The sequence below is a fragment of the Camarhynchus parvulus genome, chromosome 19, assembly GCF_901933205.1.
Source record: "Camarhynchus parvulus chromosome 19, STF_HiC, whole genome shotgun sequence".
Lineage (NCBI taxonomy): Eukaryota > Metazoa > Chordata > Aves > Passeriformes > Thraupidae > Camarhynchus > Camarhynchus parvulus.
This window is the reverse complement of record NC_044589.1, coordinates 6,663,552-6,687,415: the sequence shown is the minus strand read 5'-3', so window position 1 is coordinate 6,687,415 and position 23,864 is coordinate 6,663,552. Positions and strand designations below refer to the sequence as shown.

The window sequence follows — 23,864 nt, the reverse complement described above, 5'->3', positions numbered from 1 at the left end:
CTGTGGCAGCTCAGATCTGCTCTGCCAGCCAGTCCAGTGCCTCTTCCCACTGGAGGAGAGGGACAGAGCCAGCAGCTGCCAGCGGGGAGCAGCAGGGTCAGGTCTCCATCTCCCCAGGATCAGTGCACAGCCCCACATGTGAGAGGCTGAGCAGGGCTGGGTGCCCATCCGAGGCCCTGCCTGCTCTCCCAGCACTGCCCTGCTCACCTCTGGGCTCTGGCAGCCCCGGCCATGGTGGTGCTGAAGGGATGACCCTTCCCTCGGCGCTGGGGACACGCTCAGGGCCTGGCAGTTCTCGCTGCAGAGGATGCTGCTGAGACAAACTCCTACTCCTGCCACGACTCCTGCCATGAGGACACATGAACAAAACCTCACCTACCATCCCACCACCCCCCAAAACTCCAGGGAACTCCTGAGCTGCAGCTGATGCCCAAGGATTGTCTCTCACCACTGCCTCTGGTGCGGCTGGGAGTGATGGGAGCCAGGCAGAGCCGTGTCCTCCTGTCCAGCACTTCCCTCAGGGGGCACTGGCTGTGGCACAGCAGGCACTGGCAGCACCTGGGGTGAGCAGAGCGGTCAAGGTGGCTGTGCCACCCCTGTGCCACCCCTCCAAAGAGACCCCTGGGGCTGTACCTCGAACATGGTGGCATCAGCTGGCACAGGGCAGCACTGTGGGCAGCTGGGGTGGCTGGAGGCAGGAGGGAGCTTCTGCAAGAGAGGACAGCAGTGGGTGGGTGGTGCGTGCATGGCTGGGTGGTGTGTGCATGGCTGGGTGGTGTGTGCATGCTCTCCTGCTGTGATTGCAGGCTGCAGAGCCCTCCCTCTCACCGGCAGCCGGGGCACAGAGCTGGGGGTGGTGTCAGGACGCCGCTGCCTCACCGGGAGCCTCTGGGGGATGTGCAGGCTGCGGGCACTCCGGAGCAGGGGCTGGCTGTCACAGGAGCTGCGGGTGCCTCTGTGGGATGGGCCAGCTGGGATGTCACCTCTGAGGTGTGGGGACAGATGGGGATGCCTGGGGAGCAGTAAGGAAGCCCAGCAGGGCATTGGCAGCCTCCAGAGAGCCCTGCCCAGCCCCACGGAGTCACTGAGGGAGTCTGGTTGGTGCAGGGTGCTGCCCAGCCAGGGCTCTGGCTGCCCTGGCAGCCCCTTGATCCCCTATCCAGGGGTCCCACACAAGCTTCCCATACCTCATCTGCTCGTTCTCCACCACGAAGTCCCGCAGGAGGCCGTAGAGGCTGGGCCAGGCTGGGGTTCCCTCTGGCGGGAGCTGCCCTGCAGGGCCGTGCCTGTCTCCAGAGCCTGCCCATGCCTTTGGAGGGTTCCCTGCCACCTCCGTGCCCCTCACTGGCACTCTGGGCAGGCACAGCTGCTGGCGCAGGGAGAGGTTTTCCAGCTGCAGGGCATGGATTTCTCGCTCCAAGGTTTGCAGCAGCTTCTCCCGGGACACCTGGGAAGGGTGGGTGGATAAAGGGGTGGGTCAGGGGGGCCCCAGCAGCGGGGAGAGGAGCTCAGAGGGGGTCCCTGTCTGCAATACCCTGTTGGCCAGGGGTCTGGTGGTGACCCTGCGGGCACGGCTGGCATAGTGCAGAGTGCTCAGGGTCTCTGAGAGGCAGCGTGAGGACGGGGAGATGCAGGCGACCTGCCAACCAGGAAGACATGTAGGTGGGCTGTCATCCAGAGGGTCACCATCCTTTTCCACGGGGTGAGAGCCCTGCCCAGCCTCCTGCTTGGTTTTACCATCAGGGTGATGCCCGAGCCGCCCAGGGAGCGAGCCAGCAGCCGGGTGAGCTTGCTGTCCCGGTAGGGGATGTGCGTTCGCTTCCCTCGGGGTTTGGCCAGCAGGGAGATGCAGTGTCCTGCCGGAGGATGAGACACACAGGATGTGACAGGGCTCTGGTGGGGGCGCTCCCAGGGCGGGTTCCCCAGCCCTTACCCAGCGCCAGGAGGCTGCGGTTGATGCTGTTGGCCTCCACGGAGAGCTCCCCGCTGGAGCCAGTCTCCTTCACCCGCTCGCTGCCAGCCAGGTCCACGAAGCACAGCGTGCCCTGCTTGCTGGGGCAGGTGCTGGCCTGGACAAGCACGTTGAGGGGTGATGATTTGACCCCCATCACCCCTTCCCCAAGGCCCACAGCACTGTCCCGACTCCTGGATCTTGGATAGGACTCCCGGCTGCTCACTCCCGCCCCACCCAGGTATCCTTGAGGAGAGCGTGACCCCCCCACCGTGGGGCTGTTTGCACCCCCGCGCTGAGCCCCGAGCCCCCCAGCCCTGCCCAGGAGCGGGATGCGCGCTCACAGCTCGGCTGCGGACGTGGATGGTCAGAAGGGCGTGGCTGCGGCTCGAGTGCCTGTTGAGGGCATGGGCCGAGGTCCGGCGCCTCTGGGATCCTGACGAGGGAGGAATTGATTGCACGGCACCCCACATCCCTGCCCCAACCCCACAGCATCCACTGCTCAGCCCCCCCTGCCAGACCAGAGCTGCCTTGGCCGCTCCTCTTGGCTGCCATCAGAGCGCCACCAGCCCTGGGACGGTCTGCGAGGGGCTGAATCCCCCCACACCAGGTCTAGCTTGCCCTGAACATGTCCCAGCCCCGTGCCTGTGGCTCAGCACCTTGCAGGAGCAGGCTGACGATGGCCTCCAGACTCTCGAATTCCACACTGAGCTGGTTCTCCACGTAGAAGCCGCGGGATTTGCTCCAGCGCAGGGGCAGGGCGCACGGCGGTCCCGGGCTCAGCAGGTCCCGGACCTGGGATGTGGCAGGGGGAAGGCACCGGGGGAGCGGGGCACGGGCTGCCAGCAGGGCCGGAGGGGGCGGCTGGGCAGGCACTTACCTGTTCGTTGTAGATCTCCAGGTAGGAAGCGCTGAGAGCCAGGTCAGAGGCACGGCTCCGGCTCTGCTCCAGGAGGCAGGTGAAGGATCTCTGCATCAGCCCCAGCAGAGCAGGGGACGCCGGCTGGGTGTCGCTCTGCAGAGATGCCAGGATGGTGAGCGGTCACACCGGGCACCCGCCTGCACCATGACCGGGTGGGGAGAGTTCATCCCACGACCTGGATCGGGTCAGATGGTCAGCGTTGTACCTGGCCGAGGGGTCCCATCAGGGTGTAGGTCTTCCCCGAGCCGGTCTGCCCGAAGGCAAAGACGGTGCAGGAGAAGCTGTGGAAGATGCTGAGCGTCAGGCACGGCCGCGGGCGGTGGCACAGCGATGCCACCTCCCGACCCAGCCCGGGCAGTGCAAACCCGCCGGAAAGGCCCGGCGTAGGCTGGCTGGAGGCTTGGGGTCCGCGGGGGGCTCTCCGGGACTCACCCGTCCATGGCCAGCTCCACCAGCTGCCTCATCCCGCTGCCCTCGAATACAGCCTCCTGCGAGGCGCCGGCGTCGAACACGGCGCTGAAGCCGAAGGTGGCATCGTGCCTGGCCGCGCTTACCTGGCCGTGGGGACAGCGGCGGCTCAGGGGGTGCCACAGCCCTCCCCAAGCCCGACACCCCCACGGGGAGGTGGCACTTACGTGCACGGCGCCGTCACCGAGGCTGTGCACAACCTGCTGGTCACCTCGCCGCGTCTCCGTGCAGGTCAGTGGCCGGACCCTAAGGGTGGGGTGTGGACGGGGACGCAGAGGTGTCGCTGCACGGGGACCCTGGGGAGCCCTGCTGTGACCTCGCCCCAGGCAGGGAGGTTCCTGCCGCGTCCCTGAGCCCTTTCGTCTCCCCTTACCTTAGCACCACTCTCAGACGCGTCTCTCTGCCCTCCACGGGCCTCCCCCGCTGCTCTCCAGGACTCCTTCGGGGAACAGAGGGCAGCAGGGTGGTGGGTGCCCCCCAGCTGGGGGGTTCTGCCCGCGGGCACCCCGGGGGCTGGGACAGAGGGACCCCCGGTCATGCTGTGCTCGCACCGTCCTCCCACCTCCACTGTGCCCTGAGGCCTGGCCGGGGACAGAGCTCACTGTCCCCGCCATGTCGCCGCAGAAGGACGGTCCTGTCCCCCCCCAGCCCTTTTGTGATGCCACCCCCCTGTCTGTATCAGTCGGGCAGTCACTGCCCAAGTCCCGCTGCTCCAGGACGGGGTGGTTTCTCTCTCCTCCGTCTCCCCGCCAACTTACGGTCTGTCCCGGCCCCGCGGGAGCGTTCCGGACCGGGGTCGGCCTGGGGGTCCCCGCCCCGCTCCCCCTCTGGTTCCATGCGGCCCCCAGTACCCGGTGCTCGGGGTGCCCGCAGCGCCCGGCCGGTCCTGGTGGGAGCCACCCCCAGCCGGCCCCGGCTGCCCCGCACAACCGGTACCGCCGCTCCGGTTAAACATTGACCGTGCCAGCCCTGCGGGAGAGCGGCGGTCGCACGGCGGGGGGCGAGCGGAGGAGGGCGGGCAAGGGGCGGGTGGCAGGTGGGTCCCCGAGCCCTGGGACCCTCACGGGCCCCACCGTGCCCCGACGGCGGCGCGGGGAGACCTGTACGAGCAGCTGGTGTGGGTACCGGTCCTCGGGGATGCTGGGGAGTCAGTCGGGGCTGCCGGGGCTCTGCCATCGGGGGCGCGGAGCAGGGATCGGCCCCGAGAGCCCTTGGGAAGGGCTGGGGGGGCACAGCACCGCCCGCTCGGGGCGGTCCCAGCCCGCCGGGGGGGACCCGGGGGGGATAAAAGCCGGGGCGGCGGCGGGCCCGGGGGAGCCGGGCAGGATGAGCGCGGCCCCGGGCGCCTCCCGCGCTGCCCAGCCGCTGCTCCGCTTCCCCGACGGGGCGGGCGGGCCGGGCGGCGGGCGGGCGGCGGGCGGGGGCGGCGCCCCGGGGCCGTGCCCCTGCCCCTGTCCCTGTCCGGGGGGGCCGCGGAAGCGGCGGCGGACCACGTTCAGCCGGGGGCAGCTGTCCGAGCTGGAGCGGGCCTTCGCCGCCGTGCCCTACCCGGACATCGCCACCCGGGAGCGCCTGGCCGAGCTCACCCAGCTGCCCGAGGCCAAGATCCAGGTGAGCGCAGGCGGGACCCTCCCCTCCATCCCTCCCTCATTCCTTCCCGGGGCACCCTCTCCTCCGCAGGGCCACCCTGTCGGGGCGCTGTCGGTGTCTCACAGTTCCCCTCGCCCGTCCCAGGTGTGGTTCCAGAACCGCCGCGCCCGCAGGATCCGTAGCGCCAAGCCGGAGCCGCCACCGCTACCGCCGCTGCCGCCGCCTGGGGAGCGGGGTCCCCCCGCGGCACCTCCCGACAGCAGCATCCCGTGCCCGGCCCCTGCCCTGCCGCCGCCGCCATCCCACAGCCCCGCTCGGGGCCTCCCCACCTCGCTGGGCTCCATCTCCGACCTCATCTACAGCGCGGCCATCACCAACCTGGGCGAGCCATAGCCATGGCCAGGACCCCTGGCTTCTAGGGGGGACCCCCTGGCACCGCGCCCCCCCGGATTAGTGCCACGATTTCATTAGGGTGTGGAATTACTGCCGGTCCCAAAGGCTCCGAGGATGTCATCCAATATCCTAAATGCCGGTGCGGCCACAGCAGGGACAGCTCCCCATCAGCTCCCTAATACCGACTAATCTTTTGGAAAAAATACCTTAATCTGAGGCCGTGTCCAGGGATGATTGTGGCGCGGCCGCCCCTAATCCGCAGGCACGTTCGCAGGTGCCGGCAGATCTCCCTGGATCAGATATTAAACCGTGTTTCCAGGGGGGCTTAGCTGCCATCAGAGCATTAATCACTGTGTCTCGCCCTGGCAGAGCGCCCACCCGGCAGGTGTCCGGGTCCCCAGCGCCTGCTGTGGGTGTCCCCTCTCTGCTGTGGGTGCACCGAGCTGGCTCTGCTCTCTGTCCCACAGCACCTGAGAAACCCCTGGGCTCAGTGTTGAGGGGCATTCCATCCCTACCTCCAGGATCTGGGCGCCCTTTGGCAGGGGGTTGGGAGCACCAGGCACCCCTCAGAGTGCAGGCACAGGAAGGTTTGGACAGGAGATGCAGAGGGAGAGGGAGATTCACATCTCTGCAGTGTCTTAGATGCCACATCAATGTTTCTCCTACCATCAGACACCTCCCAACACGCAGGAACACACAGTGTTATTTATTCCCAGAATAAAAGGACAGGAATTTCCCAGAACAGGGATGGCAGGAGCTGATGCCCCTCTCCCTGCTGGGGTGGTCGGAGTCCACAGCCATTCCCTCTCCTGTTCTGCAGCTCTGGGATTTCCAACCCATAATTCATTTCAGGAGTGAGAAGCAAAGGACGAGTCTGAGGAGTGCAGCAGGAACAGGCACAGACAGGACAAGACCTGCCCCAAATTAGCAGCTCCTGAAGAGGACAAAATCCTCCAGCATGAAGCCTGCAGTCCATGGTCACAGTTTCCCAAGGTCCCCTTCGAGGGTCCGCACCATCACGTACAGCTCGGCCAAGCCCACCACCGAGGCCACAATGACAGCTGACAGGACACGCTGGGGACACAAAAGAGACAGAGAGGTGACCCTGGCTGTCCAGCCTGGCCAGCACACAGCACAGAGGGGCTCCAGGGCTGCCTCACTCACCGCTGCTGTCTCTGCAAAGACGTACTGGCTGCCCAGGTAGGTGCAGGCAAAGGCGGCCACCACGGTGACAATGAAGTTGAAGATGGTGATGACAACGGCTTTCACCGAGCGAACTGGGGACACAGGGGTGGAGGAGCTGGTTTTAGGTAAGGCTGGGGAGTAGGGCTGGACTCAAAGTGTAATCATGCACAGCTGCCTCAGCTGTACATGTAATCCTGGGGGAATCACACGCTTGGTGCCTCCAGAAATATTGGTAAGAATGACCAAGAGGCTCCTTTATTCAAGGAACACTTCAGTGCATGAAAACTTCCTGGTGAGATATTCCGAGAGGGAAGGGCTGTCACCAGCTGGAGATGGAGCAGTTCCCATGCCTGACCTGCCACATGCCAACAGGACAGGGAGCCACTCACCTTGCCTCCCAAATTCAGCCAATGGGCCGTTCATCTCCTGAAAGAAGGGATTGAAACAGCTTGTGATCACGTGTATTTTCATGTTGATAGTAATGTTATTAATGTGTGTGCAGAATAAAAGCAATGCCAATGCCCTGTCCTATCCCCAAGACTTTGAGGTTTTGGGTGGGTGGGCTGTGGGGGAGCAGCAGTTTCACAGCACAAAGGTTTCTCTGAGATTTTGCACAAGCTCTGCTAAAACCACCCTGGATTAGAGATCACAGCATGGTTTGGCTTGGAAGGGGACCTTGAAGACCATCTTGTTCTAGCCCCTGTCATGAGCAGGGACGCCTTTCACTAAACCAGGTCAAGCCTGGAGGGGTCCATCTTGGCAGAGAGCAAAGCAGATCTTCCCATGAGAGTTAATGTGCACCTGGATGCCAGGTACAGTGTGGAAGGGCAGAATGGGATCCCAAGGAATGCCAGCAGGAAGGGATGCTGACTTGTCTGAACAGTCACCCTGCCAGAACATCTCAGCTCTCTCAGGAAAGAATGAGTGCCCACATATGATCTTGCATTTTCAGCTTTTACCTTGACATGAATGAGGCAATTTTTAAACTATGACAAAAATTTAACCAGCACAGATGCTCCCAGTCAAACATTTACGGCATGTGCTCAGTCTCCCAGAACAGAACCTGAGATCTCTGGCACAGTGAGCAGTTCCCAAAAGTCAGTATGTCTAATTCACCACCCTATTAACCCTGTCCTACCTCTGTCCTCAACACTTCTGTTGTTCCCGATGTGTTTACAGTGTGCTCTCCTCCAGTGCCTGCCACATCCCCTCTGCACTGCACTCGCCCTAAGGGGGAAAATCTCCTTTGCTCTCACGTGTTTGAGGGATGAATCCTGGCACTGCAGCAGCCCCTCACCTGGCCCGTGATGTTGCGGGTCATCCGCTGGTACTCCTCGTGTGCCAGCTTGGCCTTGATCCGCTCCAGCCGTGCCACCAGCTCGGGGTTCTGCGGGAGGCACAGACCCACCGTGAGGCCCGGGAGCCGCCGCCTCCTCCCGCGACTCCGGGCCGGCCCTCACTCACCCGCGGCGGCACCGGCACCTCGGGCAGGTGGATCTCGCATCCCTCCAGCAGCTCGTGTAGGTGCACCGGAGACCCTGCGGGCGGGGCACGGCGCGGTCAAGTCGCGATCCCGGCCGCGGTCACGGCGCGATCCCGGCGCAGCGCGGCCTACCTGCCTCCCGCAGCGCGGCGTGCAGCCTCCGCAGCAGCCCGAACGGCACCAACCCTCCTTCCTCCGCCAGCGCCGCCTCCAACTCATCCCTCAGCCCGGCGGGCAGCGCCGCCAATTCTCCGGCCCGCACCGCCCGCCGCAGCCGCGGCCCGGCCCGCACCGCCGACGCCATGTTGGGCCCGGCCGGCGTTGCCGGGGCGACCGGGAGGGGCGGCGAGGGGAACCATAGAGACGGCGGGGCGGGGCGGGCGCGAGCGGCGCGGGCGGCGGGCGGGGCGGGCGGCGCGGGGCACTGTGGGCCGCGGGCGGTGGGATGTCGGGCGGCGCGGCGCGGCGGTACGTGGCGGCGGCGCTGGGCCGGGCCCGGCCCGCGGGCCGCCCCCGCTCTGGGAGCCGCCCCCCGCCCGCCACCTGCGGGCTCTGGGCACCGGGGGGGCGGTGGCGGCGCTGCCGCCGTTGCTGCTGCCGCCGAGGCGGCACCTCTCGTCGCGGTGAGGCCTGTGAGGGTTTGGGTGAGGGGGGACAGGGGGTGATTGAGGGTGAGGGGAGTTGGGGGTGGGTTGGGGTCTGTTGAGTCACTGGGGGGAAACTGTGAAGGAGCTGGGGGCTGTCACGGTTGACATATGGGAGAGGAGGGATTGGGCTAAAGGAACAACTGGGTGAGGGTGTCCAGGGCAGTGGGCAGAGGGGACACTGGTAAAGGGTGGAGGGCAGGGACTGGGCTGCTTCTGGGGTGCCCGGGGGACACACAAGGTGGGCAGCAGTGTCCCCCTGGGCTGGCGGCTGCTGTAGCCCTTGCAAACCCTCCAAGCTGCCTCTCTGCTGCCAGGAACCGTCCCGAGGGCAAAGTGCTGGAGACCGTGGGGGTGTTTGAGGCCCCGAAGCAGCACGGGAAATACGAGACAGGCCAGGTAAGGGGTTCTGGGGGGCACAGCTGGCCCTGCGGCCTCCTGGCACAGGGATTGGGCAGCTGAGGGATTGCCTGTAAGGAAAAGTCAGCAGCAGAAGGCCGGGAGTTTCACAGCTCGGTGCTCCTTGTCAGTGCTGTGTCTGCAGTTTGTCAGTCATCTGACAATAGCAGCTTGATAAGAATCTGCAGCACAACACAACTGTTGTACAATGGCGTTTGCTCCACTGTCTTGCTTTGGGATTTTCTCCCTCAAGGATCCAAAGAGACAATCAGTCAATTTGAGAAATAAGAATTAAACTTGTAATTCCTGTCTTTAAGACTCTCAGATCTGTTTGTGAGCAGTCTCTCCTTTCTGCTACTCTATTACTGCATTACTGGTTTAGTCCTTCCCTTTTATGGGATAGAGATGACATGGATTTCTTCTCCCATCCCAAACTGTTTCTCTCTTTGTGCTCTGGGTCATCACAATGATGTTTCTCCCTGTATCCCCATACCACACATTAAACTTTTTGCAAATGTTTGTAGTTTTACCTCAGATAACAGATTTTTAAAATAATTCAGCTGCAATTATTTGTCCCCTCCAGCTCTTCCTGCACAGTGTGTTTGGCTATCGAGGAATAGTCCTGTTTCCCTGGCAAGCCAGGCTTTATGATCGGGATGTGGCTTCTCCTGTCACAGAAAAGTAAGGGTTTGAGGATTTGGACTGTTAGATTTACATTTTGTAGTGAGTTTCCTATTTGGGGTAAAAAAGTGTTTTTAAGGAGGGGCAATGGCATGAGTCTGTTTGCATGAGGGTGAACTAGGGGAGGTCATTAAAGAGATACTTCATTATTGAGTATTATTAATTAGAGACATGATGGAAGTATGAAAGATAAAAGTATGTGTATGGAGTAAATAAAAATCAGTTAAAATTATGCTAATGGCATTTTGTATTATACAAAAAAAACCCTTTTTGAGTTAGATCCAGGCTCCTGTGTTACCACTTGGAGGCTGCTGTAGATTGCCAGTGAGTTGGGTTTGTCAGCTTCCTCCTCAACTTCAGCCCACTAAGCCAAGCTCATCCTTCTTGAGTTGTTATTCAGTTCTCTCCCCTCTTGCATCTGTGTTTCCCCTGGCCTGTGATGAGCTGTGCTGGGAAGGAGTGAGGATCAGAGAGAAGATCAGAGGGCAGTAGGAGTATCCACCCCAGAGAGGAGCCTGCACTGAGCAGGAAAAACCTCTGAGCTGTTGGAGCTGTGTCAGACACCACTGATGGTCATCTCAGCTCGTCTGTCATTGTGTGGGTGGCTCGTGGGGCTCTGGTTTGGGTGCAGCCAGATGATTACAGGCTGCAAAATGTGTCTTTTAAAATATCATTGTTTATAAGTGCTTGGTCCTGGTAACAAGAATTTGCTGCCATCCTGGGCTTGAGCTCAGAGCTTTGCTTTTCTCTTTAGGAGCGAGAATGTGGCAGGCCATGGTTCCAAAGAGGTCAAGGGTAAAACACACACTTACTACCAGGTGTTAATAGATGCCCGGGATTGTCCACATATAGTAAGTAATGAGTAATGTTGGTATTGAAACTCGAGTATCTTCTCTTACATGAGTGGTTCAGAGGGACAGGCACTGAAGGAAAATTAGTTTGGTGGCTAACTGGATTAGTTAGGAATTTTGGATAAATTTGTTCTTCAAGGCATGTTTTCCCTGAGATAGATCATCTGGAATGTCATACAACTGTTTTCTGGATCATGTTTCCCCTTTCCAACCTCCTTTCCCGTTCCTGGTGCTGTTCCCACACTGTTGCACACAGGTCATTAGGAGTGTGGGCTGCAGCACTGAAAATGCTTCTCACTTGTCTGAGTGGGGAGTTAGCCCAGAGGAATTAAATGGACAGAATTCTGAGGTGAATTGGTTAAATGAAATAAACATTATGTGCTTTATAAATCTCACTAATGAGCTGAAATATGACTGGAAACTGTCCTGCAGCAATGCACACAAAGTCATAAAACCTCCCTGTTTCTCAGTCCCAGAGATCACAGACAGAGGCAGTGACGTTCCTGGCAAATCATGATGACAGCAGAGCCCTCTATGCCATCCCAGGTGAGTGAAATCCCCCTGCAGCCCCTGCTCCTTGTGAGGTGAGGTCAGAAAAAATATCAGTGGTCAGCCCCTGCCAGTGAAGCAGCAATTCCTACAGGACATTCTGTAGTGGATCTGTCCATAGCTTAGGGCTGTGCTGGACACAACAGAGTGACTAAAGTACAGGAAACCCTTTGGATAGCTGCAAATTGGGCCCTCTGTGATCAGACACAGCCATGTCTGATTGAGCTTTTGAGGCATAGATCCCATACCAAGTTGTATATGGGCTGTTGTACTTTGTGGTCAGGACAGCTGGATTTATTCCTGTCCTGGGCATTTCCTGCCCAGAGTGCTTTTGGGGCAGTGCAGGCACTTTGCAGGGCAGTATGTGTTTATCAGAGGAGTCCCTCCATGAAAAACCTCACAGGAGAACACTGCCAAGAGTTATTCCTGGCACATCTCCTCCATTCTTCATTGCAGTTGTGATATTAGCTTTAACTTCTGCTGCCAAAGTCCTTTTTCCTCACCAGGGTGATCAATTTTTCTGCCAGGATACTTCTGAGCTGCTCTCTGCTGGGGAAGTTCCATAGGTTTTGGGGTTTCTTTTTCAGGTTTAGACTATGTAAGCCATGAAGACATCCTTCCCTACAGCTCCACTGATCAAGTGCCCATCCAGCATGAGCTCTTTGAGAGGTTCCTCATGTACGACCAAACAAAAGGTAAATTCTGGCTGCACAGGGAATTCTCCAGAGCCAGATGGTGCTCTATAAAAATACCCAGTGCTCTATAAAAAATACCCAAACCCCATCATCTTGGATATGGTATAAAAATCATGTCTGGCTTGGGGTTTGTTACACTGAAACTGCCTTTGAATATTTTTTTTAACCATGTGAAAGGAATTGTGTTGAGGGGAGAGCACTCCAGCTACAGTGTTTCCTCTCACCTTTCCCTCCCCACAGTCCCACCTTTTGTAGCAAGGGACACTCTGTGTGCGTGGCAGGAGAAGAACCACCCCTGGCTGGAGCTCTCGGATGTGCACCGAGAAACCACGGAGAACATCCGTGTCACTGTTATCCCCTTCTACATGGGCATGAGGGTAAGTCTCTGCTGCTCTGGTAATTCTGCCATCTGTTTCACTTGCTTGTTTTTGTTAAGACTGGTTTGCTGCCTGAAGGTACCTTCTGCTTACTGGAGAAATGACATTTTAACCACAGTTGCCATTTTCTTCTCATGAGTATACACATGAAACTGTTTTGTCATATATTTTTGGAGAACATCTCCTGCATGTTGGCTTTTGCTGGTTATCAGTAGGATGGGAAATAAATAACCTGTAATGTTCTGCACAACAGTGCTAGCAATATCTTTGGGAAGACTTGAATTGGTCCTGTTAGTGCCTCAGTCACGTGAGGTGAGGCTGGGGCCATCTGCTCTCTAACAACAGCCACGTCTGTTATCCTGCCCATTTCCTGCCTCTTGTTTGGCTTTAGAGGGTTTGGCTAAAGCCTTCTGGATTTAGCTGATAACCATGTGCTCTTTATAGCACGGAACTTCACGTGGACCATCCAAAATAACGCAGCTCCAACAGACTCCTGAGTGGGAGAGCTGGGAATTCCCACAGCAGTTTGTGATTTCTGAGCACGTCTGTTGGGGAGTCTGAGCTGTGGCATGTGCATGTTTTGGTGTGGATTTGCAACTTTTGTGGATCCAGCTGGTGTTTGTCAGAAAAACAGGTGCCCAAAGGCAAGGAAAGGGGTGGTTTTAGATCTGTAGAAAGTGCATAATTAACATGGAGATGAACCCTGGGGGTTGTCACGAGCTCCTTGCAAATCTCCCACGTCATGAATAGTGTAGAGCAGAGGCAGTGCCAGGCTCTGCTGATGGCAGGCCTCAGAGAGCAGCTGTCTGTGCTCATGTGAGTTGTCTGCGTCACCCTGGCACGGAGTGAGAGCCCCTGTGCCGGTGCTGTGGTGACAGCTGAAGAGGTTTTTGGCACCACATGTCCAAGGGCAGCTGCTAAAGTCTTTTGTTTCTCTTGACAGGAAGCCCAGAATTCCCACGTCTACTGGGTAAGTGCCTCTTGTATCACGGAGCAGCTAAAGGGAAGGAGTTAATTTACTGTGGCATCACTGCAGTGTGATAAGCTCTGAGGGAGAGTAGCCTTTGCCTGGCAACTGTTTCCCAGTACCAGCTGTAGGTTATCAACTGCTTGCAGCTGATTCCAGCTCTTGATAAGAGTCTTTCTTCTGCCCAGTGGCGCTACTGCATTCGCCTGGAGAACCTGGACAGTGAGGTGGTGCAGCTGAGAGAACGGCACTGGAGGATATTCAGCTTGTCTGGCACCTTGGAGACAGTCCGGGGCCGTGGGGTTGTAGGAAGGGTAGGTACCATCCAGCTTTTTTTTTGGGAAACACAGCCCTTTTCTGGAGTTCTCTCACTTGGTTGTGTGGATTTGCCAGTACATTGCTTAGTGGGCACTTTAAATAGATGGAGTGGGAAGCTGGCAGTGAAAAAAGTCACGTGAGCTTTTCATCTGTTGTTTGTCTGCATGAACTGAAACTTCCCACTGAGTATTAGAGGGTGATCCTAAATGACTGGTGGTTGGAAAACTGGAATAATAACACGATTCTGATGCTACTCAGTGGACAAATTGTTTGCTGTGTAATTGGGAGAAATGCTGGGTGTAGATCTCTCTTTGGTTTTGTTTCATGCTATATAAATTTCCTGTTGATGCCTATCTGTGGTAGAATTGCTGATGCCCAGTGGTCTCTTGTTTTCTCAGGAGCCAGTTTTGTCCAAAGAGCAGCCAGCATTTCAGTACAGCAGCCACGTCTCCCTGCAGGCATCCAGTGGTCACATGTGGTAAGAAAAGAACCCCTCATTGCTGCAGCAGTGTTTTGGGTGTAGGACCCCCCAGCAGTGAGCTGGGGTGCAGTTTGCAGCCTGGGGTTGTGGCTAAAAGCTGGGTGGAAGTGGAGAGGACAGGGCATAGTTGGTAGCTAAAATCTGATGAGCTTCTCTCTAGCTGTATCCTAGTTAGTGATAAGATGATCTGTCGGTTCTCTGCACCAGGAGGGGTTCCAGGATAATCTCTCCTCCTGCTGTGGTCTGTGCTAGACTGGATTTAAAGACATGAAGAAGTTATTCCTTTTGTCCTTGGTGCAAGAGCCAAGGCCTTGTGCTGGTGATTCCCTCAGCAGCAGGGATGTGTGCTCTGATATTTCCTTTCTTGAGAGAGGATTGGGCTTTAACTCCCTCTCCATGCACTTGTGTGTCAGAAATTGGCATGCAAGGGTTTTCCCAGTTTAGACCAGGTAAGGACTTCAGTCTAACTGCTGTTTAAATTTCTTCTTCTGTGAGTGCAAGGAGGGAAGTGCCCAGCTGAGTTGTTCTTTTCCTGTGCCTTGGGGTTAAAGCAGCTTCCCTTTATTTGCCTTTTGGCTGGGTTAGCACGTTTAGTGCCACCACTCTGTGTGGACAAGGATTGCACAGCCACCTCTTGCCTTCTGTATGACAGGTCCTTCTGCATTTTTTTAAGGAAATCTCCTTCAAAGTTGGGTTGCATTTGAATTGGGAAAAGCAGGAGAGCAGCTCTTTGCATATAGGGCGTACCTTGTTTGCCATGTGAAGTGTTTTAAATTGCCTGAATGGATGCCCTGAGGAATAAAACCAGATGGTCTGGTAGTTTTTCCCTCTCTGCATACATCCTGAAGACAAAGAGACAAAGGTTCTGCAGTTCAGAAGCTGCTCAGCTATGACTTCTGGTGTTCAGTTGTGTCCTCTCTGTCCTGAGAACCTTTAATTTATCTCCACAGCCCTCTGGCCCATGCTGTGTTCTGCAGTACAGCTGTCTGTAGCTCAGAGCAGTAAACAAATGGTTGTACCAGGACAGGCAGGTTCAGCTCTGAAATGCAAAGCTGAAGCTGTTCCAAATTACATCTGTGATGGGATTTCTTAATGTCATAGACAACCAGTGGAGCTCCTGCCAAGAAAAACAAATCAGAATTTACGTGTAACCAGTCTGTAAAAATAGCTCAGATGGCTCTGTCTCCTGGTGAGTGGGAGTTGGGTAAACACCACTGCAGGTGCATGAAGGGTGCTTGACTCCTGTGGGCTGCAATCATCACAGCTTTGTGCAGGAAATGTGTCAGGGATGTGCTGTAAAACTGCCCAGGAGTCCTCCATAAATGAGTTACGTTTGCAGCTGAGCCCATGTCCTTGCTGCTGGACCAGCCTTGCAGATGCACCCCCAGGATGTTGAAGAGCTCAGGTCTTACCTTTTTGCTGTGCTTCCTAGTTGTGCTTGTCCCTGGCCTCAGTGTGACCTCTGCCGTTATTTTTGCAGGGGCACTTTTCGATTTGAGAGGCCTGATGGCTCCCACTTTGATGTCCGAATCCCACCCTTTTCCCTGGAAAGCAACAAAGATGAGAAGACCCCTCCCTCCGGCCTTCACTGGTAGATCAGAGTGCCCAGAGCCACGGAGGCCTGTGTGTGTTGTAGACCTTTGCCTCCCCTTTATGCTGCAGCCAAGAACACGGAGCTTTTAAACATTTTAAACCATTTTTGTTTTAACTGTTGTCTGCCAGGGAGGCTTTTTTTGGAACTTTACTACTCTTCTCTCAGGCTGCTTGTAAAACATAAGCTGTGTTCCAGGTAACCTTTCCCTCTGTGGCACCTGCTGGGTTTTTGGGGCTGGGGGATGTAGATCTGTGCTGCTGCAGAAGACTGGCCCCCCTCAGCAGGCCTGGACTCTTTCCAATGTGTTGTGACTTCTCTGCAATGTGAGGTTTCTCTAATAAACTGGCCCTTCCAGTTGCAACCAGTCTTCCTTCCTAAGCCAAGGCCATGGCTTTGCATCCAGCCTGTCCCAGCTTGTTGCTCCCCCAGAGTTCTTGCTGCTTCAGAAGCAGCTGCTCCTCCTTTAGGGATCAGGAATGTGAGCTCAGCTTTCCTGCAGTGCAGCTGCTTTTTGGGATCCAGCCAGGGCTGGAGCAGCCTGTGAGCTCCACTTGTGGCACAGCTTGTCTGGGCTTTGTGCTGTGATACAAAGCCTGTTCTTCTTGGAGAAGAGGGTGCAGAGGGGACGAGGTGGGTGACATATGGTGCTGTCACAGTGTCCTGTGTGTGCAGAGCACCAGGCTCTGTGCTGTGATGGCACAGGAGAGCTGAGGGAGTCCTTCCCCTGCCAGGGCTTTGCTTTGCTGCAGGGATTTCCATCTCAGCAGCTCCCCTGCTCACGCTGTGGCTGCATCCATATTTCCTTGGTAGTTCCTGCTTGTTTTCACCTGGAATGCTGTGAGGGAGTGCTTGGCTTTCTGCTCCTGCTTGCTCTGCTTGGCAGGTTGGGGTTTTTTGGTGGCATGTATCTGGAGGGCCCTGCAGGACTGTGAAATCCTCTAAGATGACAATGTATGGATGTGTGGGAAAGCCAGAGCAGCTCTGAGGATTGCAGAGATCATCAGCCCCCGTGGTGTGGGACCCTTCTGGCTGCCTCTGGGTTTCCAGACTTCTGCATGACTCTGAGACAGGAGTACTTGGCTTTGTGATAACCCTAGGAAGAGTTCCCACCCTTCCTCCTTTCCTACTCTTGCTTAAATGACAAGGTGTAACTAACTCACAGGATGTTTTCCTTGATTTAGAAGTATCCCAGTTATTCCCTCTTCCCTGGAGCCCCCTCTGAGCAGCCTGTTTGCCCTTGGCCCTGCAAGGCAGAGCTGTGAGCAAACAGCCTTGGGGGGAGACTCTGATGCTGTCCCACAGGCAGTGGATCCCTGTTTAGAGAGACTCAATCACTGCAGTGTTTATCTGTCACCAGTCTCTTCAGTTTTGTGTCTTCCTTCCTCTCAGGTAGTCCTTGCTCAAACTTAGACTTTCAAAGGTTCAAACAGCCAGCCTGCTTTTAGGGGTAGAAAAGAATCCCTAAAGACCATTCACAGCTGACAACCCCCCATTGCTGCTGTCATGCTGATTTCCTCTCAGGAGGAGGAGGTGGGAAGATGCCTCGAGTTCAGAGGCAGCAGGAGCCGGTAGGACCCTGCTTGTCCCTTCCCATGCAGCTGCCCTGCCCTCCCTCGGGTTACTTCAGCTTTCCTGGCGATTGCAACACCCCTGTGAATGTTTAACCTCGCTGCTCCACCCCGAAGGGATGGAGTGATCCCGGGGCAGGCTCTGCTGGGTTTTGGGGTGATGTCCCATCGGGGCTGAGGCAGGGACGGACATTCCTGCCAGGATAATCATTGGCAAGACCGAGGTCACCGCGGTAACACACCGGGGCACCGCAGGAATGTTTCCACTCCAGCAGGCTTTGCCGGCCTGTCCTGGCGCCTGGGCGCGATGCCAGAGGCTCGGCAGGGCCTTTCCCCAACCGCTTCATCCCTCCGGTGCCTTCCCGGAGCGCGGCCGAGCCCCGTCCCCCTCTCGGTGTAAATACCTGTACAAAGAACCAACCAATAAAGCGCTGAACGAACGCCTCTGCCTCCCGCCTCTCATTGCCCAGCGGCGCTACGGCCACCAGCCTCTTCCCTCCCCGCCCCGGGGCTCGGCCCTGCCCATTCCCGGGGCTCCTTTCCCATTCCCGGGGCTCCTTTCGCGGTCCCGGTCCCGGTCCCGGTTCCCTCCCTCCCGGTGCCCACGTGGATCCCCGCAGTCCCCGTCGCGCCGGAAGTGACGCGCGGCGGCCGCGCCGAGGCGGTGGCGGCGAGGCGGCAGCATGGTGATGGCGGCGGCGGGCGCGCACCGGCCCGGGCCGCTCAAGCAGCAGAACAAGGCGCACAAGGGCGGCAAGCACAGCGGCTCCTCGCAGCGCCGCGCTGGAGGTGAGGCGGGACGGTCGCTCCGCGGGTTCCCCGCCGCTCTCGGCCAGCCCTGACCGTTCTCTTAACGTTCCGTCCCCCCCCCCCCCAGGCCGCGTCCCCGTCAAGGCCCAGCCCCGCCGGCGGCTCCGCGACCTGAACAGGGTGGACCGGCGGCATCAGGCGCTGCAGCTCCGCCGGCAGCGCAAGGAGACGGTGAGGCACCGGGGAAAGCGGGCCAGTCGTTGCGGGGGAGCGGGAAAGGGCTCGGTTCGAGTCTCTGCCGGAGGGGGCTGGAATTGGGGCCGGGGGGTCCGGGTGTGGTGGTGCGGCCGAGCTGGTTCGGGACTGGCCGGGGGAACGAGCGGGGGCCGGGCCCGGTTGGGTTTGGGTCAAACGGAGCAGTACGGACCGGGTGCGGTGTGGGGGAGCCTGGCCTGGTCCGGGGGCGGGAGAGGAGCCGCGCTCGGGTTGGCATTCAAGCCCTGCCCCTGTGCCCGCAGGTGCTGGCGGAGAAGCGCAGCCTCGGCAGCAGGGACGGGCCCCCGCACCTCGTGGTTGTGGTGCTGCTGCACAGCAGGGCTGCGGCCCAGGACTCGCTGCGGCTGCTGCAGAGCCAGGACTCGGCCGCTGTCCGTGCGGATGAGGGCGGAGCTGGCGGCTTTGCTCTGCTCTGCCCCCGGCTCAAGCAGCGCTGGCGCTTTGTCACAGCCCAGGCAGGTGAGGAGGCACCGCTGTGGGTTGGGTTCTTGGTTCTGGTGCCTCTGGCAGCCCCACTAACGGAGGTGTTTTGGGTGCAGGGGATCTCTATGCTGTTTTAGACCTTGCCAAAGTTGCTGACTCCCTGCTGTTCATCCTGGACCCTGTGGATGGCTGGGACAGTGCAGGGGAGCACTGCCTCTCCTGCCTCTTCGCACAGGGGCTCCCCAGTTATGGTGAGAAATGTTTCGAGTTTCTGAGGGTGCTTCGTGGAGATTGAGTGTCACAGTAAATAAATTTCAGGGCTCTGCCACCTTCAGTGAAAATAATATTTTTCTTACGCTGAGGTGGAAATTCTTTCGGTTTATGGCCATTGCTCCTTGTCCTGTTGGGCACCACAGAAACCAGTGAAACTGTCTTTGTACCTGTGGTGCAGATCTGGCCATTTGGGCTGCTGACATCCAAATATTTGCCTGTGTTTGGTAAAAAGAACAGCAGAAGGTTTAGGATCTGATCCAAGCTCTGTTCTCTGCTCGCCAGCTCTGGCTGTCCCGGGAGGCACTGACCTGCCCCCTAAGAAGAGGATAGATGCCAGGAAGAAACTCTCCAAGTGCATTGAGAAGCGTTTTCCTGAGGCCAAGCTGTTCCCACTGAACACAGAGCAGGAATCCTCGCTGCTCCTGAGGCACCTGAGCTCCCAGAAGCAGAGGCACCTGGCCTTTCGTGCCCGCCGCGCTCACCTGCTGGCCCGTGCTGCTGAGTTTGTGCCCAGCCAGGACAGTGACCTGGTGGGGACCCTGAAGGTGTCTGGCTTTGTCCGGGGACAGCCCCTCCACGTGAACAGCCTGGTGCACATCGTGGGGCACGGGGACTTCCAGCTGAGCCAGGTGGATGCTCCCCCTGACCCGCTGTGTTTGAACCCACGCGTGGTTAAAGGACAGAAGAGGAGTCAGCAGGACATGGAGGTTCAGGTGTGTGGGGTGAGGGCTTTGTCAGTCCTTTTAGAACACAAGGTTTCTAAAATTTCATTGGGGAAAATACACCTGTGGGAAATATATGTGGGTGGGGAGAGGGGAAAGGGAGTTTTGTCTGTGCTCTGGTGCTGGGCTGAGGTTCTGTGCCTGCAGGGTGTAATGGAAGTTATGTCACAACATCATGAAGGGAGTTTCACCTGAGACTCACTGCAAGCTTCAGTTGGCTGTGTTCAGACCTAGAAGCTCTGCCTTTCCCCTTCAGGATGACTCTGGAAATGGTGCTGTTGAGATGGAGGAAGATGTCAAGGTGCTGATGAAGGCAGACCCAAGCAAGCAGGAGTCTCTGCAGTCAGAAGTGGTTCCCGATCCCATGGAAGGGGAGCAGACATGGCCCACTGAAGAAGAGCTGCAGGAAGCAGAAGGTGAGCAGAAGCAATAGCTCTGTATTTCTTCCCTGTCCCTCTTAGGAGGGTTGTTAGAAACTTCTGTCACCAGGGTGGCTGTGAAGAAACAGCTGGGATGGCTTCTATCCCCAGTCCCATCAGGTGGTTTGCCTGGCAAGTTAGCAGGTTTTGGCTGTCCTGACAAATTCTGTGCTGCAAAAAAAAAAAAAGCAATTCTAGTCTAGATCTGGTTTTGGCTGTCCTGGTGTAAATAGTGCTGAGGGGAAGGAGAACTGTTCCTGTACTAACACCTGGTGGGAATCCTACAGATTCTCTGAAGGCAAACAGGAGGGTGGTGAAGGTCCCCAAAGGCACATCCAAGTACCAGGCTGCCTGGATTGTGGATGATGGAGAAGAAGGCAGTGAGAAAGATGATGATGATGATGAAGATGACGACATGGATGATGATCTGATGGAAGAGGCAATTTCTCAGGTACCTCCAAGAGCTGATAGTACAGGTGATCTCCAGGCCATTATTGCATGTTTTAGGAAGATTCTGTCCTTCCAGCTTGCTTTGTCTATGCAAGGGCATGGTGCAGAGCCAGGACTGGCCTGGATCTCCACTGTTAAATCCCTGCATGTATCACGTTCCTTCTTTGGCCTGTTAGACCCCAAAATGATTGGCTGGGGTCCCAAATCCCACAATGTGAGCACACCCAGGGTGCCAGTGCTGCATGCACAGCTCTGTGTGCTCACAGGCTCTGTGCTGCCCTGTGCCAGGAGGGGGAGAGCAGTGAGGAGGAGGAGGAGGCTGGGGAGGAGGAGAGCGAGACCATGACCGTGCCCGAGTGCCTGCGGGATGAGCAGTATGACGAGAAGATGGAGGAGGATGAGCAGATGCTGGAGAGATACAAGCAGGAGAGAATGGATGAGATGTTTCCAGATGAGATGGACACGCCACGGGATGTGCCTGCCAGAGTCAGGTAAGAAATGGGATGCTTTGCTGGGAGAGGAGCTGAAGGTGCCTCTGTTTCATTTGGTGAGGAAGCCTGTGATGTCTTAGCCGTGGTGTCTGAACCTGGCTGAAGAACTCTTGTGAAGACTCTCTTTGGCTCTGAGGCTTCCATAGCATTGGCAGGGAGAGCTGGGTCCTGACCTGAGAGAGAGAGGAGGATGTCCCTGAGGCAAGGACAGCTTCTTTGGGGATTTGGTTGCTGGTTTTAGCTCTCTTTGCACTGGCATCTTTCCTGAGGGCTAATGTTTGCTTTGCACCCTTTGTCCTCCCTGAGGGTGTGAGACCCTGCAGACCACAGCTGGTGGTGAAGGGTGGGATTCACCTCAGTTGGTGAAGTAATTTGTCTTTCCTGCTCTCTGTTCTCAAGGTTCCAGAAGTACAGGGGGCTCAAAAGCTTCCGGACTTCTCCTTGGGACCCCAAAGAGAATCTTCCAAGGGATTATGCCAGGATCTTCCAGTTCCAGGACTTCTCCCGAACCAGGAAGAACCTCTTCAGGCAAATAGAGAAGGAGGAGACTGAGGGAGCTTCGGTAATTCCCTTTTGCTCATCCCTTTCCCTGTTGTGTTCCTTTGCTCCCAGTAGGAGTGACTCATCAGGGAGGTGGTTGGGTGGATCTTTCAGCCAGCTGGTTCTTAGCATGAAGCCCTAAGTTCAAACAGTTTTCTCCTGGATTTCTTCCCTAATCCAGGCACATCTTCTGACAATTGTTTTTTGTTGTTGAGGGAAGTGTTCACAACTGCTCCTGTCTTGGCAGGTGGGCTGGTACGTTACACTTCACGTCTGCAATGTCCCTGTCTCGGTGATGGAGAGCTTCAAGGAGGGGAAACCCTTGGTGCTGTTCTCACTGCTTCCCCATGAACAAAAGGTGAACACAAGGGATATACCTCAGAAGGATGTGCAGCTCCCTGTTCCTTCAGGCTGCATGGCCTGGGGAAGGTCTGGCTGCAGAGGGTTTGGGCTGAAATCTCCCCACATTGCTCCTGTTTCAGAGCAGGTTGGAGCACACAGAAACTTCTGGGGGGGTTTAGGAGAAAGTGTCTGAGTTTGGCACTGGTGACCAGTGACCTTTTGGGACCCCATTTTTCAGGACATTCATCTCTGTTGTTTTCTGCTGCCCAGCAGCCCTGCCAGCAGCCCCTGACTGTGCTGCCTCTTGCAGATGTCCGTGTTGAACTTCCTGGTGCGTCGGCATCCGGGCAACAGCGAGCCAGTGAGGGCCAAGGAGGAGCTGATCTTCCACTGCGGGTTCAGGCGCTTCCGAGCATCCCCCCTGTTCTCCCAGCACACCTCAGGTTTGCCAGGGACTGGGTACAGCAGGAGTGGGGTTGGGAATTCTGGAGCAGGAAGCCTGTGATGTCTTAGCCGTGGTGTCTGAACCTGGCTGAAGGATTCTTGTGAAGACTCAATCCTAGGCTCTGAGGCTTCCAGGGCAGGCACTAAATCATGGGGAGTAGAATGGCTTGGGAAAGGTGGTTCACTCATCCAGGTAAGGCCCAGGTTCCATGCCAAAGGATCACCTTCATTCCCAGGTACTCAGTGCCAGGAGAGCAGGGGTGTTTGTGGAATAGGGAACAATGAGCTCTGGGGTTTCCCACAGCTCTGTGGGCTGCTCTTGGCCTGAACTTTATCATTGCTGTTCTATCCTAGCTGATAAGCACAAGCTGGAACGTTTCCTGCGCCCAGATGCTGCCCTGGTGGTGACTGTCTATGCTCCCATCACTTTCCCTCCTGCCTCAGTGCTGCTTTTCAAACAGAGAAGTAATGGTGAGTTGATAAATGCTGAGGAGGTGATGTCTGGGAAACAAACCGTCTCCATACCCTGCTTATAAGTGCATCTCTCCAGAAAGCATGACTTGAAAAAGCTGTTCCCTTCCTGCTGTTTGAGATGAGCTCCTCTCCATCCCTGTTGTCACTTGTCTGTCCCTGCTGTGGGGTTGCTCTGGGCCTGCAGCCCTTTGGGGAAGGGGTTTGTGGTGGGGAGGGGGTGATGGAGGCACCTGCCCTGGTGAAATAGTGACTCTGCCTGGCAGGAATGCACGACCTCATTGCCACAGGCTCCCTGCTCTCCGTGGACCCCGACAGGATCGTCATCAAGCGCCTGGTGCTCAGTGGCCACCCCTTCAAGATCTTCACCAAGATGGCTGTCGTGCGATACATGTTCTTCAACAGAGGTACAGCTGGTCTCTGGTGGGAGGAGGGGTTCTGGGAGTTCTGTCCCTGTGCTTGTGTTGGTGCAGCACAGCCTGTTCCTTACCTGCCTTTCGTGTTTCCATCTCCAGAGGATGTGATGTGGTTCAAGCCCGTGGAGCTGAGGACAAAGTGGGGACGCAGAGGGCACATCAAGGAGCCATTAGGTAGGTTTGATTTGGTGTTTATCTCTGTGTTGCTGTCATGGTGTGATCCTCCTGTCCCTGAGAGACTGCTAATGGCCTCTTCTGCCCTCTGCCTAGGGACCCATGGGCACATGAAGTGCCACTTTGATGGGCAGCTCAAGTCCCAGGACACGGTGCTGCTGAACCTCTACAAGCGCGTTTTTCCCAAATGGACTTACGACCCTCACGTCCCTGAGCCTGTGCCGTGGGTGAGGAGTGAGAGTGCACTGCCAGAGCAGGAGGTGGAGATGGAATGAGTCTCCAGCATGGCTGGAGTTTGTGCCTTGGCTGCCTGGATGCTGTTCTTGGCCCGTGCACTGTGAGGACAGCACTGATGCCTTGGACGTGTTACTGCTGGGGTCTGTACAGGGGCAGCTGTGTCGCCAGCTGCTGCTCAGGTACCAGCTATAGATATTTATTTTAATGGAAAATGTCAAAAATGCCTAAGTGCCTCTGTCATGGTGGTGGCCAGGAGGCTGTGTGCACCCCTTGTCCACTGACCCCAGTGGGATTGTTTCAGTCCCTCGTGCCCTGCCACG

At 57.2% G+C, this 23,864-nt stretch overlaps 5 protein-coding genes and 2 non-coding genes across 8 annotated transcripts in view; 5 read left to right on the top strand and 2 right to left on the bottom strand.

The window, feature by feature from the left end:
- Window positions 1-10: 10 nt before the first annotated feature.
- KIF12 (kinesin family member 12) lies at window positions 11-3,955 on the bottom strand. The gene is given in 17 exon segments (XM_030962851.1): window positions 11-75; window positions 208-344; window positions 449-558; window positions 634-708; window positions 829-1,012; window positions 1,188-1,447; window positions 1,535-1,639; window positions 1,738-1,856; window positions 1,934-2,069; window positions 2,296-2,387; window positions 2,611-2,746; window positions 2,832-2,966; window positions 3,079-3,154; window positions 3,306-3,427; window positions 3,509-3,587; window positions 3,715-3,863; window positions 3,866-3,955. Coding segments are annotated over 17 exon segments (2,070 nt in total).
- A 2,060-nt stretch (window positions 3,956-6,015) lies between these two features.
- Window positions 6,016-8,318, bottom strand: TMEM199 (transmembrane protein 199). Its single transcript, XM_030962936.1, has 6 exons — window positions 8,125-8,318; window positions 7,974-8,047; window positions 7,807-7,896; window positions 6,899-6,935; window positions 6,489-6,601; window positions 6,016-6,398 (listed from the first exon to the last, which is right to left on the bottom strand). The coding sequence occupies exons 1-6, from the start codon at window positions 8,294-8,296 to the stop codon at window positions 6,303-6,305; spliced, it is 582 nt and encodes a 193-aa protein (XP_030818796.1). The 5' UTR covers window positions 8,297-8,318; the 3' UTR covers window positions 6,016-6,302.
- A 119-nt stretch (window positions 8,319-8,437) lies between these two features.
- POLDIP2 (DNA polymerase delta interacting protein 2) lies at window positions 8,438-17,556 on the top strand. Its single transcript, XM_030962933.1, is given in 12 exon segments — window positions 8,438-8,489; window positions 8,492-8,615; window positions 8,954-9,035; window positions 9,619-9,716; window positions 10,471-10,567; window positions 11,038-11,113; window positions 11,704-11,811; window positions 12,052-12,188; window positions 13,132-13,158; window positions 13,344-13,469; window positions 13,872-13,951; window positions 15,435-17,556. Coding segments are annotated over 12 exon segments (1,122 nt in total). The 3' UTR covers window positions 15,550-17,556.
- Window positions 17,557-17,689: 133 nt separating this feature from the next.
- Window positions 17,690-23,767, top strand: TSR1 (TSR1 ribosome maturation factor). Of its 2 annotated transcripts, none has more exons than XM_030962930.1 (15): window positions 17,690-17,905; window positions 17,994-18,097; window positions 18,385-18,601; window positions 18,682-18,816; window positions 19,121-19,551; window positions 19,817-19,976; window positions 20,267-20,430; window positions 20,736-20,920; window positions 21,320-21,482; window positions 21,708-21,818; window positions 22,113-22,245; window positions 22,601-22,717; window positions 22,984-23,124; window positions 23,233-23,307; window positions 23,404-23,767. In XM_030962930.1, the coding sequence occupies exons 1-15, from the start codon at window positions 17,800-17,802 to the stop codon at window positions 23,580-23,582; spliced, it is 2,421 nt and encodes an 806-aa protein (XP_030818790.1). In that variant the 5' UTR covers window positions 17,690-17,799; the 3' UTR covers window positions 23,583-23,767. The 2 variants fall into 2 exon arrangements, with proteins under 2 accessions (XP_030818790.1, XP_030818789.1); XM_030962929.1 differs by having other exon boundaries at window positions 20,718-20,920.
- On the top strand, window positions 20,978-21,068 carry LOC115911792. Its single transcript, XR_004061290.1, has one exon. It is a non-coding gene; the product is annotated as a small nucleolar RNA SNORD91 family (small nucleolar RNA).
- On the top strand, window positions 22,293-22,385 carry LOC115911793. The gene has a single exon (XR_004061291.1). It is a non-coding gene; the product is annotated as a small nucleolar RNA SNORD91 family (small nucleolar RNA).
- The window catches only part of SMG6 (SMG6 nonsense mediated mRNA decay factor), a 108,178-nt gene continuing 107,916 nt past the window's right edge, over window positions 23,603-23,864 (top strand). Inside the window, 1 exon segment of the mRNA XM_030962928.1 lies at window positions 23,603-23,723. Within this exon segment, the coding sequence (XP_030818788.1) occupies window positions 23,660-23,723 (64 nt within the window). The 5' untranslated portion in view covers window positions 23,603-23,659.